This window comes from Labrus bergylta, chromosome 6 (assembly GCF_963930695.1).
Source record: "Labrus bergylta chromosome 6, fLabBer1.1, whole genome shotgun sequence".
Classification (NCBI taxonomy): Eukaryota; Metazoa; Chordata; class Actinopteri; order Labriformes; family Labridae; genus Labrus; species Labrus bergylta.
This window is the reverse complement of record NC_089200.1, coordinates 4,681,261-4,698,651: the sequence shown is the minus strand read 5'-3', so window position 1 is coordinate 4,698,651 and position 17,391 is coordinate 4,681,261. Positions and strand designations below refer to the sequence as shown.

The 17,391-nt window shown below is 37.9% G+C and overlaps 1 protein-coding gene across 2 annotated transcripts in view; it reads right to left on the bottom strand.

The window, feature by feature from the left end:
- The window catches only part of jak1 (Janus kinase 1), a 38,274-nt gene extending 20,883 nt beyond the window's left edge, over positions 1–17,391 (bottom strand). Inside the window, exons 1-6 of one of the 2 annotated variants that reach the window (XM_020652741.3) lie at positions 17,130–17,391; positions 7,538–7,749; positions 7,194–7,317; positions 3,292–3,445; positions 1,693–1,856; positions 521–789 (exon numbers count right to left, since the gene is read on the bottom strand). In XM_020652741.3, the coding sequence (XP_020508397.2) occupies positions 521–789; positions 1,693–1,856; positions 3,292–3,445; positions 7,194–7,317; positions 7,538–7,742 (916 nt within the window). In that variant the 5' untranslated portion in view covers positions 7,743–7,749; positions 17,130–17,391. The remainder of the gene's footprint in view (positions 1–520; positions 790–1,692; positions 1,857–3,291; positions 3,446–7,193; positions 7,318–7,537; positions 7,750–17,129) is intronic. The other variant, XM_020652742.3, reaches the window with a different exon arrangement.

Sequence of the window (17,391 nt, the reverse complement as noted above, 5' to 3'; positions counted from 1 at the left end):
TACAAAGCAAAACAAAAAGGACCAATCGAAAGTCTGTGTTACTCTGGTATCAGTGAGTTACTGTGATATGTAACATCTTTTGTCTTTTACTTTTGGTTTTCACCATCTGCGCACCAGGATTCAGGTGGTTTTAGATGTAAACAAAGTTCAAACTGTGGGTATAAGACACACCAACTTCACTGCCTGTACACATAACAAACTCTTTTCTGATTTAAATGTTGTAGTTGGACTGTAAGAAAAAACAAAGTTTCTGTTTGGTGACATAAGATAGTGTAGCAACTATATTTTTTGTCATCATTCCGACTCACTGTAATTATATTCATGATTCATTTCAGCGATCTTTGTGTTCATAAGAGATCATCTCTGCAGACAGCAGAGTCAAACTGTTTTGGTGGCCGGCTAAGAAACCAAATTAAAAGTTTTTTAATCATCTATAAATTCATGTTTTTCTCGTTAAACTGCATTCAAAATTTAACCCCACGCAGAGCTTGCAGGTTTAATATTTCCCCCCTGATCTCACCATAGTAACCTCCATTGCTCAGCTCACCATCCTGCGTCACACTGAGCGTGACCGGCTCGATCAGCTCGCTGCCCAGGCCGCTGGTCAGACCCTCCAGTGTAGCCAGGTACTTGATCTTCAGGTCGTACGGCGTGATGTTGCTGTCCTTGATGGTGCGACGGTTGAACTCGCTGAGAAACTTCTTAAAGACGTTGTTGATGCGGATACGCGTCAGGACATTGCGCTGCTTGATGTTGCGATTGAGGGACTCTGGGATGAAACGTTTGTAGCTGGTGAACGGAGAAGACAAGAAGGAATTATAAAAACACATTTTTTAGTATTTACTTTCTACACTCATTGTAAATCCTTTTTAGACAAGAAAACTTCCCAGGAATAAAGTTTTACTTGAGATACTTCCTGTGGTATGTACAGCGGTTTTTGTATCTTCTGACTCAGCGCATATGTGATTTTTCAAATTTAAATATAATAGAAATCAAGTACATCCTCTGAAAATAACTCTGTGAGTCATGACTGTCTACAATGGGTGTAACACCCGAGTCCCACTGTCTGTGATGTTTTCAGAGTTTTCAGAGTCCTATCTTCAGTTTGTTTACATCGCCAGGACGGCCGGCTGACTCCTCCCCTCGTGTATAAAAGTTGTTTAATTGATGGACTAGAGAAAAGAAGAATAACATACTGTACTCACTGCTTAACTGTGTTTCTAGATCACGCTCATTTCAGGTAAATTTACATGCAGTGTGAAGATACCAGCATAATAAAGATCGCTAGCATTAGCATGCTAACACCACAATGCAGCGCGAGTTGTTTTGGTTTCATGCTGGTGCTCAAGGGCGACATCTGCCAGATCAAAAAAACGAACATAAAGCCTTTAAAGGTTTGAATGTGGGAAGGATTATTAAATGATAGACTCATGGGCTGAGAAGTAGATAAAAATGGGGAAAAAAGAATGAAAAGATTTTCTATAAACACGTTCATTCTATGTATAATTAGAAAAAGAGATAAGAACCTGATGATGTATTAAATTTTTCCACAGAGGACACAAACCAAATGTTCCTCACTGAAGCTTAAAGATCCACATAAACAGTCTGATGAAGCCACACCATACATACCTCTCTATAAAATCTACTTTTAATCCACAAGCAATAATGTGTGTAGGTTTGTGTGTGTTTTACCTGATTTCATGGGAAGCAGTGGACAGGGGCATATCCAAGCGCTTGGCATAGTGTGTGATGGCGAGCACAGCCATGCCCAAACACTCATTTTCAATCTCATGTTGCTCTGCTTCTGACTGGGCGATCCTAAGCGGAACAACACCTTTCTGAAAGTCATGCTGGCCCTGCACAATGAACATATTTCTATTAGAAATCTATTAAGAAAAGAGGCATACATAACACATGTGAAAATAGACACCAAAGAAAGTACTGTGATCAGATAAGACTGTACAATTTTGTCAAGATAGGGTTACAATATTTACAGGAAATACAGATGGAATTCTTAAAATGTAAAACTGATGCAATGAAGTTGTTACTTGAAGTTTAGAAACATCAACTGACAACCGAAGCTCTGAATTACACCCACGGTTACGCTATCTAGTGTTGAACTTAAAGCTGCACTTCCTGCTATTGTTACATTTCCTTCCAGCAGCTGTTGATGTTTTGAAACTCGACAGTGAGCTGTGCTGATGAGTGAGCTTTTTCATTTAGAATTTGTTTTTCAAAATGATTTCTAAGAAACAAATCATCATGAACATACATGGAAATGTTTTTTTGTCTTGAGTCAGATCTTTAGATGATCTTACCGGATATGTTGGGGGTCAGTGTATCTTTTGGTCATTTGATTTTCCTTTTCAGAAACGGGTATTAAAACAAAAATAAAACGAGTGGATTTGTGATTTTTGTTTTAAAAATAATAAATAATAATAAACAATAAAATTGAAATACAAGGCGTTTTTCTTTTTCATGGTCCAAAAGGGATGAGTGAAATTGAAAAAATGATTTGATTTTCATTTTCTATTTCATATAACAAAAAAATAAAATCACTAGAAAACAGATACGAAAACAAAGGCCTGTTTTTTTGTATTCTAAGATGTATGAAAAATGTGAGATCACATATGTGTAAAATGATTTTGATACCACCACCTCTACTGGGTGAAGTTATTGAATATCTTTGTAGCATCTTTTTCGGTGTTGTAATTTGCAGACGGTCCCTGCGCATCCGAGCACCAGCCGGCTACACGCAGAGGCCAATGCAAGTTCCCCAGCGCGGGGGAGGACGGCTCATTTTGAGGAAAAATACGATTGTAGCTCGCAGTCCACCTTGCTGTGATTGCAGAGAGGTGTTGGTTTTGTAAAAGCAATGTTCAGCTGATGAGTTATTGATCCGGGAAAGCCGAATCTGTGAATATCTTTCTAACTTTACAGAAGAGAGACTCGCTCTTTTATTGTTTCGGAAAACGACGTACTGCTCCATGTCCATGTGTCACGGTAGATTACACCACCATAGCGCACTAGCCTACTGTTTCTTCTACACAGCACTGTCCTCATTGCCTTGTGAATGACAAGAAAACATGAAAAAAACAGGCTTTTTTTTTAGTTTCTGTTTTCTAGTGATTTTATTTTTTGGTATATGAATAATTTTTTATTTTAAATACCTGTTTCTGAAAGGAAAATCGAATGACCAAAAGATACACTGACCGTTGTGCAACTATGAGAGGCATGTCTCAAATCCTCACAACAATAAACAGGAATTGTATTTTTTTATTTTCTTTCTACCTGGGCAAACAGGTAGTCCAGAGAGGCTTCGTCCAGTAGAGGTGTTCCTTCTGGTGTTTTCTGTGGGCTCAGTCCTCCTTTGAGTTTGCTGATGCAGTGTCTCCACACCGGGGACTCTCCTTCAGTGGTGCCATGCCAGTTTCTGAAATAAAACCTGACAACAGACAGAGAGCAGCAGACGTGTTAAAACAGAATGGATGCAGGGTTACAGCTTTGTATAACAGTCACAATAAACAGTGCTTGTGCCCAGTGAACTCAAGAAACCCATCTTTTTTCTTGAATGGTCCCTTTTACATGTCACATGTCCAGAGTCTCGCTCCTAGGTTATAAAATGACTGCTTGAAGCAAGGAGAAGTCTACATCGCTTCTATAATAAAAAAGATAAGCTTTAAGGGGTGGCCTGTCATCAACACGACGACAAATAAAAGGACCTGGACTTTGGATATTGTGTGTTGAAATGCAAAAAGAAACCAAAGGAAGAGAAGATCTAACCAGGAAATCATGAAGTTTACAACATCCGTCTCAATCATACATGAGTTCTGCTAGTGCCAATGTTCTCTTCTACTGCCATCTTTTACGCTTGGCAGTGTTAGGCAACACCTATGTTTTTGACTTTTAGGTATTGACACATTTTCCTGTTTTCTCTGAAGTGAAGCCATTTTTCAGCTAGTCTGTGTTTCAGAGGAAATACATCATCTCTTCTGTCCACAGACAGCTGTCTCGAACCTCTATAGATTAGATCACACTGAAACTAGTCATCCATATCCGCAGAACATTTCAAAGTTATTTAGTAAATGGCAATGGATAAAGATCCTTCATATAGTGCCACTTCTCCTAACCTTTGACCCTGAGACAGACCACCAACATTGAGTCCTTATATGATGGACACAAGGCACTTAAACGATGTATCCAGCACAGTTATTGGCGTGCTGACAAAAGTCTTCAGCTAAAAAAAACAAAAAACAGCTGTTTTACATAAAGGCCAACAGGGCCACTAGCACGACAGCTGACTCTCATCCATGTTTTTTGTTTTGTAACATTTTTATATGACCTTATGTAAATCACTCAATAAAAGCGTGTGTTCATGTTTAACATTTGTTTATGTTAAATACTTGACCACAATACGCTGTTTGTTTATCAGACTGTGCTGCAGTACTCAGCAGGCTGCAGCAAACAAAACAAAAATGCACACACACACACACACACACACACACACACACACACACACCACAGTCAGGCTCTACATGCACTCGCTTTTGTTTCACTTGTTTCTCTTAAAGCGTTGTGAAAGAGGAAGTGCAATCGACACCGCAGAAGCTCTCTACCTCTTTGATTAAAATGCCACATAACTTCTAGAATAGATTCTCTGTAGAGGGACGGGTGTGAATATGGTGATTTTTCCTCATAAAAACTATCTTTTCCAGGCTTGTCATAGCTCAAATAAAAGCCTCTATTTCTTTAAAGCATGGATACAATGAACACTTCAGTCTGATTCTTTAGTCAAGCATTGACTTCACATGGGCTTCACTCTTCCCTTCGCTGTAGATCTGCAATGACTCACTGCCAAGGTCTGAGTTTGAATACAGCCAGAAGTTACAGGTCTTTCTCTGGCTAACTGCAAACCTTCATCTTTGGCTGAATTCCAAACAATGTTTGAGATATATTTAGCTGTTTTTTGTTCCCTTTACGCCAAATTGAGAATCAAGATCTTAAAAACCTCTTGAAAAGTCAGAGAAGGAATGTGTCCCAGCTGGCCAAGCTACCCAAAACCATGTGCCATTTTCATGATCTCACATGAAGAGAGCCACAGTACTGCTGCTTCACAACAGACGTGCTGCACATTATCCAGCAGATTGTTTTCTCTTCATTCCTTCGGTTTTATGGTATTGTGTAATTAAGCACAATGCATTTCTTCATACTCCAGTTTCCTGCCTAAAACATTCCTGACAAGACTGTACAAGACAAGACTGACAAGTATGTATCTGTGATGTCTTCCAGTAATGTTTATATTAAAGTAGTAGTAGTAATAATGATACAAATCTTTATTGTAGCACATTTACTACACACAACCTTTTCACCTTTGACAATTTTATGAATTTTAGTAATCTTAAACTGTTTTTTAAATGTGTAAATAATCATGTGTCACCACTGTTATCTGAATTAGCCATTAGGCGTCAGAGCTCTCGTAGGGCAGTCACACGAGCCTCCATCAGTGATGATTGTCTTGTCCCAATGTACAAGACATCTTTTGGTCAGTCTGCTTTCTCTGCAAAGGGGGGCAAAACTTTGGAACTCTCTGCCCACTGGCATAAAACTAGAGAGCAACAGTAATGCTTTTAACAGAGGACTCAAACAATGGCTAAAATCAAAACAACAGTGCTCACATGAATAGCTTCTGACTGGTTTATTGTTTGATCATGCTGCCTTTGCTCTACAGTTTATGTCTATTTATTTATTCTCTCCTTATTGTTTTCTCTGTTTGATCACTTTTCTCCCTATCTTAATTGTTTTCCTTTCTAAAGCCTCCTGTGGACCGGTGTTGAGAACTAGCATGCTTGCTAAAACACTTAAACAATGAATCTGGTTCGTCCAATGTATCTGTGATGTCCATGCCAAATAAAGTCTATTATTATTATCACTGACAGGTTACAAAAGTGCAGTTATGAATGTGACTCACTTCACAACCCAAATGGGGAAAGTGTGTTGTTTTTGGATTAGCCAGCTTCTAGTCGTATGTTTAACATCAACATTGCTAATATGTCTTCAAGCGTTGCAATAGAGCTCCCTTCACTTCACTTCACTTCCCTAAGGGCCAAACTTCTGAAGAAAGTAGAATAGTGTTCTTCTTGCCAGCATGTAGCTCAGAGTCATTCCTCCGAATGCCAGGTAGTGAAGCACAATTTAATCCAAGTTATGCAACAGATGTTGGTGATATCTAGGTGTTTTTTCAGTGCTTCTTGGATACACATTCTTATTGGTTTTTTATCCAGGTGATAGCATCTAGTTGGGCAAAGAACTTCACAAACTGGTTTGTGGCTGAAATGTGAGACAATGGCACTGCGATGTTTAAAATCACCTCTTTATCACCCAGACTGAATTCCAAACGGTCGTCTATATTTTCCCATTTAGTGTTCCAACAAAAGAAGGCCTGAAGCATCCTTATGTAAGATGCCAGTGCATCCTATCTGCTATGTATGGGTAGGCAGTCATGGGATTCTTCTTTTCTTTTTTTTTTTTACATGATCCAAACAGCTTTTTTGTGCCTGAACTGTGGCAGCGACAACATCAACTTCAGATGGAGTCTGCAGGCTTGTTATCTGAGGCAAACAGTTCGTTTGGTGTTCGTTTCGTTTACAAATGTAACAACTAAAAAGTAATCACCTAGATCCTCTACATCACCCTCAAAGGGGGGTACCCTAGGGTTACGTGGGAGTACTGCCAGGGGTACGTGACAATTGTCTTTAAATAAATATAATGATTTCTAGGAAAATCCATACACTGATTAAAGACAAATTAATTAACAGCATATGTTCTCTATTCAACATAAAAAAGGGAACTTATTTCCAACATGAGGATATTGATTTATAATATAGCTTGCATTATTATACTTTATTCACGTACTTTTCCCAAATTATTTCCTGAAAAATGTTCTTGGCAGGACAAGGGGTTACTTGGCTGAAAGAAATTCTGAAAGGGGGTACACAGGCCAAAAAAAGGTTGAGAACCCCTGCTCTACATCTAGATCCTTTACTGAGAAATGTCTGGACAAGGTTTCCTTTCCATAAGATGGGCCATCGATTTGACGATCTTGAAGACTACAGTGGTTCAATAAGTAATACATATTTAAATGTTTTTAACCAAAGAAAAATAAAAAGCATAGTCTGTAGTGATGTCATTCTTACCTCATGCGATAGTGCAACTTGAGACTGGTATCATCTGTGATCTTGAACTCGTAGTTGGGGGGATACCATATGTCATCGGTCTCATTGTACATGGCGAAGAGGTTATGGCACAGGGGAGAGATTGCTGAGAAGGGAAAAAAGAAAAATATATTAATATTCAACCTTATTGTTTGTTTGATTGTAACAGATAAGTGTTGATCTTATAATCTCCAGTTAATGTAACACATTCAAAAATAACTTCCCAATAGAACACCCTTAATGTCCGGCGTTAAGTAGGTAAAATATTGAGTAGTAGAGCAGGGGATTTCTGAATTTGCAGACTAGCCAACCTCTCCATCACTCACAGCATTGTTTGGCAGCCTCCACACAGAGCTCCTCAGCGGTGTAGCAGCCTTTGAAGAACTCCAGCTGGTGCACCTCAGGTGAATAAAAGTGAATCTCCAGGCCCCAAGTGGAAGTAGGAGCAGAGGAGAACTGGGCTTTCCTACTGGACCTCCTCATCTTCCCACACAGTTGCCTGCCTAACTCCATTACCCACAGGGTTGGCATTCAGACACTGGGAGAGGAAGAAAAACACAGACGAAGTTGTCAGATTAATATATATTCATACGTACACACATTCAACTTTTGCGTATAATGCAATTCATGATAAAAGACACAGAGGGAAGATTCATACATGGAAATTGAGGAAAATACCCACAACTTACTGTGTCTTGATTTAGTTTTAATTTCACTTTGTTATATGTAATTTTTGAAGTTTGTTTACTGTTTCAAAGCAACAAAAAAATAATAAAATAAAGCTAACAAATATCAGACACTGCTCTCACATACTTTTAGGGTCAGTCACATAATTAAAAAAAACGTCCTATACCTTGTTCAAGCAACAATTGCTATCCAGCAACATTAAAGATAGAAATCTACAAATCATTGCATATTGTGTTTTGGAAATCAAGCAAGAGCTTTAATATGTTAAACTCAATAAGCATACTTATATCAGCCTGTCCCACCCTTGTTTTATTGTATAGTTATCTATTTCTGAGGAAATGGGCGACCACTGTGAGTCAGTCAAGTGTGTTTAAGTGTGTGTGTGTGTGTGTGTGTGTGTGTGTGTGTGTGTGTGTGTGTGTGTGTGTGTGTGTTTATTATTATATATTTATTACCGTCACCTCTCTTTTTATGATGGTCACATTATTACATTTATATAATTGTATTTTCTTTCCATTAATGTTTACATGCATATAAAAAATGTTTCTCTAACTAATTTTTCATTTATTTATATGTTTGTTTGTTTTCTCGCTACTCCCCCACTAAGTTCCGCTGCCACGAACACATTCACACCTTTCTAACACACTACCTGAACATAAAAATCATTGCTTGATTGTCATCTCATTAAAATGTATTTGTCTGTATTGTTGCTCTGTATCTTAGCTATTATGTATCTATTTTGTCAGTTTTATTTATTTATTGTCTTTGTTTATATGTTCTCGCTTAAGTGGTCACGTCTATGTCATGTCTATATATTCTTATTTCATTTTGTTCACCAATAAAAAAAAAAAAGGTGTGTGTGTGTGGCAAAAGTTATGCTTGTGCAATGAGCTCAGCAAATGGCAGCAGAAACCCTGAGCTCAATGTTCAATCACCTGATGACTCATTAATACTGCGGAGCGGCCTGACACAGACAAGCCCACAGACACCGTGTTGTCTCACTAAAAGCGATGGAATGATGTCAAGCCTCTCAACACAGCTGACGACATATCACTGCTGCGTGGGAGTTTGGGCCTCAGCAGAAGCAGCATGTTAGCGGTAGCAGCAGTGAGACCTTCATCTGCGTTTACTCTGTGGAGTGACAGAACTGCTTTGCACACATTGGTGTGTTGACAGTGAGTGTAGCTAAATACGCACTTAAGTTGATAAGTGTATTTGATAAATGTAAAGCCCTAAAAGAGCACTTCAAGTCACAGGGGTTGAGTAAGAATGATACATGATCTGTGTGGAGAGTTGTATTGATTTAAATGCATGGTCCAGGCCGGGTGTTGACCTTCAGTTGCGACATCCCCAGTTTCTCTTCCCGCCTGAGCGAGGACTTGATTTGCTGCAGTTTGTTCCCCATCTCTCTCCTCTTATTTCCTCTCATCTTTCTACTTTCCAGAACAATGCTTTCGGAATCATGAAGCCTGCAAACACACGCGGCATACCACACAGTTAACCCCTCCTTACCTTACTTTCAGAAAATGCTCAGTATAGCCGTTTTCACATATGCACTCCGGATAATATCTAGATAATTACAGGAGGACTTCTCTGGAGATTCTCCCGACCTAGTCGTTCACATATGCTCCTCACAGCGGGGGGCTTTCCCTGTCAGAGGGGAGGGGGGGCGGGGTCGGGGGATTTCCCGACGTAAGACGTGACTTAAATAAACAACGCGGAAGTAGCGGCCGTAGCAACAGAGTCCGCTACACGACGCTATAATGAGAATATTTGTCTTTATATCAATGCTATGTGTAATCCAATGGAATGACAACATCCAGAAAAGAGAGGAGAACAACATACTGACCAACAGAAAACAGAATGCAGACGTTTAAGTTAATAAACGTCATTCTCTTTCTATTGGCTCGAGTTGAAATCGCCGGAGTATATGCTGCCGCCTTCAGACATGAACTCACTCTGACTTTCTGCGGAAAAAATAGTCCGGGTGAAGTCAGTGCGAAAAACGTGGCTGTTTGCGTTCACACATAGCCTAAAGCCCCTCCGGGTAGCCAAATCTCCGGAGTTTTTCAGGAGATTTCCGTATGTGTGAAAAGGGATTATGTTAGGGCAAAAACTAGCAACTTTTAATAATTAATCTGTGTTCTGGATTTTTCTGTTGGTAATGAAAGATCTCAAGTCAAAGTCTTTTATCTTTGTGTATTTTATTGCATATAGTAAAGAGTTCTTTTGCAAAAGGGGTAATCAGATGCAACAGTAACATCAGTCACAAGTGCATCAAAGATTCCCGGGGCAGTCCCGGTTGCAGAGCATATTTATACTTTCACAGGGTGTAGGTATATTACATATACAGGAGTGATACATCGTCATTGGTTTCAGCTTGCCCTAGTGACTACGCCTTCTGCTAGTTTGCCTGGTGATTTATCTAACATCAACAGAAACTCCTTTGTCAGGAGGGCACACTGATTTAGGATCATGCTGTACCCAGATATTGAGGAGCGTACCTGTTGGAGATATTCTAATTGCTAAATGACACACGATCATCCTAATCTTTTAAGGTCAAACGAAGGCAACAGACAGATAGTATTTTTCCACTACATCTGCCGATTAACTACAATAAATATTTAATTGTTTATTTTCTAAAATGTACAAAACTTTACAAAGAAAGCTCTAACATTCCTTGAATGATGTCTTCAAATATATATATTTTTTGGTCCATGAAACAGTCCAAAATACAAATACTCATCATTTACAGTCATAAATGGTGAAGAGAAGGAAAAAAAAATCCCTGCATTTCACGCAATTAATTGGTTTATTTCGATTAACTCATCCAGACTTTCTGTCTCCTCTTGTGTGTTAAGATCATTACAACTGCTGATTCCACCGTTTGAAGTTCAATGAACCCCTCATGTTTCACACTCAGTTTAACGCAATACAAATATAAATACTGCAGACCACTAAAGCTAAAAAAAAGAAACTATCCGCTTTATCCTCTTTTTTTAATAATCTGATATGGAAAGAGCCAATTCAACATGATTTTATGTTAAGCAGAGGCGACACCCTGTTGAATGTTCTCTCTTTAGTCATCACTTCTTGCTTTAAGCTGAATTTCTTGAGAAGAGATTTTCAGTGAGTCATCCCTCTGCCTCTTACAGCATGTTAGTTAATCAGTCAGCGTTTCAATTTTCCCTTCTTCTTCCTCTTTCCAAATTCAACTGAAGCACCACAATGCTTCTTGTAGATGTAATTTCTTTAACCTCAGTTCAAAGTTATATGTTTGGTGTTGTTTATTAGACAATGTATCTTTAAAATGTGAATAAAAAGGTCATGGTAAAACTACTTGGAAAAAAATGTGTTTGAGACAAGAAGCAGTGACCGGACATCAGTATGTGATTGGCCAGTACTGACAGTAACGTTAAGCTTAAGGACAAACGAGTGCTCTCATCAGTATTAACATTAACAACCCCCTCTTATTTAATGCAGGACTTTCCATGAGCAATCAAACGACTGGTCTCTTTATTACAACCTGCTTCTTTTTCTGTTGTCGAGTCAATTAAATAGTTTTGATTAAAATGCTGTGACATGCCTTTACATTTTAGAGACAGGCAGCTCCGTTTCAAATCCATGTCAGTTTAAGGATGTCTGTGTGTGTGTGTGTGTGTGTGTGTGTGTGTGTGTGTGTGTGTGTGTGTGTGTGTGTGTGTGTGTGTGTGTGTGTGTCGACCCCACCCCTCAGTGTGTCTGTGTGCAGAGGCTCAGCTGAGGGGACACTTATCGTTTGACTTTAGTTGTTGTTTTTATGGTTTTATTCCAATTTCGCACTTTGAGATTCCCTTCAAATGTAAAGTGCGTATGTCATAAAATATGTGTAATCATATTATCATTGTATGTATTATTGTTATTATAGTAACCACGATCAACTTCAGAAATCACCAGAAATTCAGGCGGAACAATGTGACGCATGCACGCTAAAGTTTTCTTTTCACGCTCAGGCAATGTAGGTGCCTGATGATTAAGCGTGAAGTTGAGACATGAGATGATCAGATTATTTTTTTTAAACCAGACTGTAAACATGTTCATTTCTGTGGAAAAAAAGCTTTTTTGAATGTGTGTGTATGTGACTTCCAGGGCTTCTGCAGCCAGCCTCTAGTGGACACTCGAGGAACTGCAGGATTTTGCATTTTGGTATCAGATGCTGTTTCAAGGTTGTTGCTTGGTCCACATGCATGTGTCTGGATATCCTACTCTTAAGTTAATATTCAGCACCCTGATGTGTTTTGTCTCAGTAAAATAATGATCTTACTTTAACACATCAGCGTGAAAGTTGGGATAGTTACTGGGTGATAGAAAAGCTCCAACGTACCACTAGATGCATCTCAGAGCTCATTATAAACTATGACATAGGCTTTTAATAGCCTTATTAACTGGTAAGAACAAAGTACAATGATAAGCGTTCATATGCTACCATCAGAGATCCCATGTTACTTAAACTGTCTGGAGAGTGTATTGAAAATGGCATACTGTATTTCCAAAGTTTTTCAACTTAGAATAAAGGGATTTTAAAAAAGAAATATTTCCTTGAAGCAGAAATATAAAACTAATCCTCTTATTAATCTCTAGTTATACATTTTATCTTTATCTTTCATGTCATTTGTTTAGTTTTTGCACCAAATAATAAAATCAGTATGGATACCGCTATTGATAAAATCCTATTGATACCCATCCCTTACCAGGTGTTAACAAACAACTTGGACAGTTGTGAAGGGGGAAATGAAGTCTCAATTAAAATGAATAATTGGCTAAATTTTTCTGTTGAATGAAATAAAATACTGAAATAGGGGGGGCTGTGGTCTAGTGGTTAGTTTGCGTGCCCCGTGTTCAAAGTTTGTTTCCCTCGAAGCTGACGGCCCGGGTTCGAATCCAACCTAACACCTTTCCCCGGAAGAGTTAATAATGTCATCTTTTTAGAAGTTTAAGTGTCATTTTGTTAAATCATGCATGTTGTCATTAAGACCCTATAATAGAACTCATAAATCTATAATGTTTATCGAGGTTGTTTGTTTGTTTGATGGACTGGACCGCTTTCTTATGTATCAAGTGTCTGTGCTATTAAACATGCATTTAAATGAATACGGTGGACGATTAAGAATTTATACACTATGGGTTGGGCGGCTCAAAACCACAAGAACTGAATTTCACCTTGCAGTTGCTTGACTCTAACGGCCAGTTTTGTTTACCACTGACCTCGACCGTCGCCAAAACAGAGGCATAAAAACACAAAGTAAACCCACACGTATGAGCTCTTTTGCATCCTTTGCATCAATTTGGATTATGTTTGTCTTTCTACGTCTGAGGACGGTAGGCAATCTAATAAAAACTGACCACCAGCAGCATGAGGACAAAATACAAGCAGCTGAAGAACAAAAAAATGAAGTTGAAGTAGAGCAAACCTCTTTATCTCCGCCACATCATTTTCCTACAAATACAGAAGTTTCAAAATCTACTTTTCACAGATACCTTCAGTGAAGACATTTGTGTATGACATGGTGTTTGCTTGTTTTCCCATGAAGTGAAGAGCAACAGACAATGACCATTTGGTTACAAAATCCGGTAACAAATAATGGTTATGATATGTTTACAGAACAAGGTTACAGACGGGCTGTGAGACGGGACAAAAAGAACTAACAGCTCTATTGTCCAGGAAGATGAACATGTCCAGCAGACAGAACGTTGCTCATATACAAAATAATCACATATCACAAATGTGCTGAACCTTCAGCTGATTTCTGTAAGTGACTGTATCCATGACAAACTCAAACAGTCCTGTTAATCATTACATTCTCTTCAATAATGTTTTCTTTTCATCGTGATGGTTGATGATTCAGAAACGGACAATTTACCTTTATCATCAAAAAACTCTTGCTTCCTTATTCCTCAATCTTTTTAAAAAAAGGCACTTTGGCCATACGTCACAAAGCTGAGAACATGTTCATAACAATCACTTTTAACCAAAAACAGTGCTTAAAGGTTAACCTTTCAAATGAAAATGATGTACAAGACCACAGAAGAACTGAGATACTTGCATGTTTTGATCATTGAGTCATTAAATCCGTCGTTTCTCATCCAAGATGACTCAACACTTTTTAAATGACATTTAAATCTTAATCAAAAGAAGACAATGCTTACCCTTTAAAAAAAGCTGCTATTCCTAAAGAACCAAATATTGGCACCAACACAAAGTGCTGTAGCCAATCAGGGCTGACAAATGTAAAAGTGTATCGTGTTCATGTTATGAAACGTTTTTTAAGCCTTCGTATCTGCTCTGCTGTTAAAGTAGAAATGTTGTTCATCCAGTGAATAAAAGTGCAGTTTTACTTCTGATTGAATAGATAATAAACTGGCACACAGCTGCATCTAGAGACAGAGGTAAGGCTTTTATCTTTGTTTACTTCCAGACACCAGGGGAGTATGTGGACACGATCAAGGTACTTTATCTCCATCTGGTACTTTTTGTATTTTTTCATTGAGGTTTTTTGAGCAGCACAGACTGTTCCCAACAAAGCACAAGTATGTTTTAATACTCAACTATTATTTATTTTAAATACTTTTTTGTATGTGTCAATCTTCTCCTTAAATGTATGTTTTACCCACCATGTTTGATCAGTTACTGTTTACCTGACATGTCTGAGCATTCATAAATCATTTAGTATCCCTTTCCATCAAAGGAGTATCTCTGGATCATGTTTTTTGAAGATTCAGCAGCCATGTATATTTTACAGTAAGCCTTGTTTAGTGGTTATGGGTATGTCTGCCAGTCGGTCAAACATAGGTCACATTCACTCAAAAGCTGGAACTATTTTATAGGATTAAATTCATCAGATTCCACTGTTATGATGAAATGAAACTAAAGAAAGAACGACTAAAGGGATTTTTCTTTCAGGGAATCAAACTGTCTTGATCTTCCTTTTCCTTTTTATTTTTCAGGTTAGTTTATTTTAAAACTATGAACTACAAAAGAAGTAATTAAACATTAAATATTACCTTAGCAACATTTCATACTAACCAATGACAGAATGTTTATGTTGTGGGTAATCTTCTTAATCCACAGTTGAATATGCAACTGAATCTTAGCGAGTTAGAATATGGGAAAGAAAAAATACACCGTTTAATCAGGATAAGCAGGATAGTTGTTCAAAAACTATTCTTTTGTTTGACTTGATCAAACATGCTGTGGTATGTCTTACTTTCCAGAAGCCATTCAAACCAACATGCTCGGATTGAAAACAAGTGGGTGGATTATAAACTGTCACAGAAATAACGTCACATTGACTTTAAATGAACTTTAATAAAGGTCAAACAAATCATAATCTGGTGCTTTTGATCACAGATATGATGGCTTTGATCCCAATAGTGTTGATCTCAAAAGCCAGAATTTATAGTGCATTATTGAAATTGAAAAGTAATTTAGATTAAGAACATTTCAAACTTAACATCAATGTTTTTTTTTTTTTTAAATTGGTCGATGCAGATGTAGAAAAGTATTAAATCTTTGCCTTTTGACATCCAAGAAGTCAGAAAAAAATGTACTTTATAAATAGTGATTTAAATACAAAAATAGTGTACGGAAATTAAATCATTCTGAAACAAGCATTTAAAATGACAGAAACAACTGAAAACAACTGAAAAAAAAAGTAAACAGTGTGCTTGCAATGTGTAGACCAGTTACCTGAACACCTGTCTAATCAACCAGGTACATTTTTAACTCATTTTCAACTCTATTGAAGAGTCAATAGACTATAAGAATGTGGGCAGATCATAGTTTATTTGGAATCACATTTCATACCATCTAAATGTTACAATAGTACTAATCACTAGGAGACACTTTTGTCCAAATCGACGTGTATCAGAAAGAAAGTACAACACAGGCAAGAATCTAGAGAGGAGGAAACAACGTCAGCAAACAGCTTTTCACCGAAGTTAAAAGCATATGTGTAAGCATACCTGGCCCAGATGATTGTTAACATATATCATTATTAACAACATCAACAGCTGCTCTTAAGAGTTCTGATCAGCATCAAAAACCCATCCAAAATATCCTCATCACCAAAATCATCAATACCATCATCGACCTTTATGTCCAAAGTGACGTAATGCAAATCAAATGTTGTTCAATGTGCAGAATCTGATATTTCAGGTTTCTCTCGAGGGAATATGCTTTGTGAGAATACATACTTTTATTGTTTGAATTTCGTTGATTGGAGGAACAGAGTGTGTAAGTATGTGGGTGTGTGTGTGTGTGTGTGTGTGTGTGTGTGGACGGTTTTGAGTTCAGGAGGAAGAAGAACCTACTTTTGACAACCTCAAATGTGTGAAGCCACTTACCTTTTTAATGTCAGGAGAACAAAATAGAGAAAATCACATTCAAACAGTCCAAATTAATATTTTTTTAGTGATAATAAAAAAATAAAATAAACAGATATTAATGATACCTCCCACTTTAACAAAGTCAGGCACATTTTCACATTTTATAGGACAAAAATCCAGTGTTTGTTTGTCATAAGATCAAGTTATCAATTATGTCCATATGATATGATAACTGATTAACTCGGAGTTAATGGCCGAAGATAGGTTTCGGTTTTCTTTTATACCATATTAAAGCTAAACTGAACTCTGAAATTGAAGGTCTGGCTATTTCATGAGGGGGATTTCACTTCTTCACTTTCACTATGAACAGACTGTGAATAACACAGTTGGGCTTTATGAAAAAACATACAAACAAAATCCCATCACACACGACCAAAGACTGTGTTAAACTCTGATTATATAAAACTTTACTGTACAATAAGTAGGCCCTTGTTTGTGATGGGGGATTGCATCATTTCATGTCCTCCCAAGTCCCCATGCTCTCTGATAATTTACACCTTAACTGTTATTGAGGTTTAATGTAACCTGTATCCTACTAAATCAGCCTCTTGTTATCTATTTTGTGCCAATTAACACAACCTGAGTGTCTACAGCTGACATGCACAGTGGACTAACCCTCACATTGGGTTGACATTAGCGTGTTAGCCTGCTAACTTAAACGGTCACAAACATTAAAGCTTGATAAGTTCCCGACTTGACAACGATTGGAAAACAGGACAAACAGGTGGACACGTGAAACAGACAAGAAGACAGACTTGTTTTTTATCCCGAAATGTACAAATTAAACAGAAATAGTTATCAACTCACCTCGACAGCGTAGCCAGACAGCTGGCAGATAACTTCCGTTTCGGTTAGTACATTATACTCTTCAACCAAGTTGGAGCTCGTCTCTTATGGGTTGGGGTTTTTTTTTTTTCGCCAGAAGCCCTCAAGAAAATATCCAGTATCCAGTGGGAATTAAAAAAAAAAGATGTAAAAAGTAAATTCCAAGGAATTCGTTTTGTCGTCAGTGTAGCTCTTCACGGAGTTGTCGCAGTCCGTCTCTGTTCTTGCTAACCCTTCCTGTCAA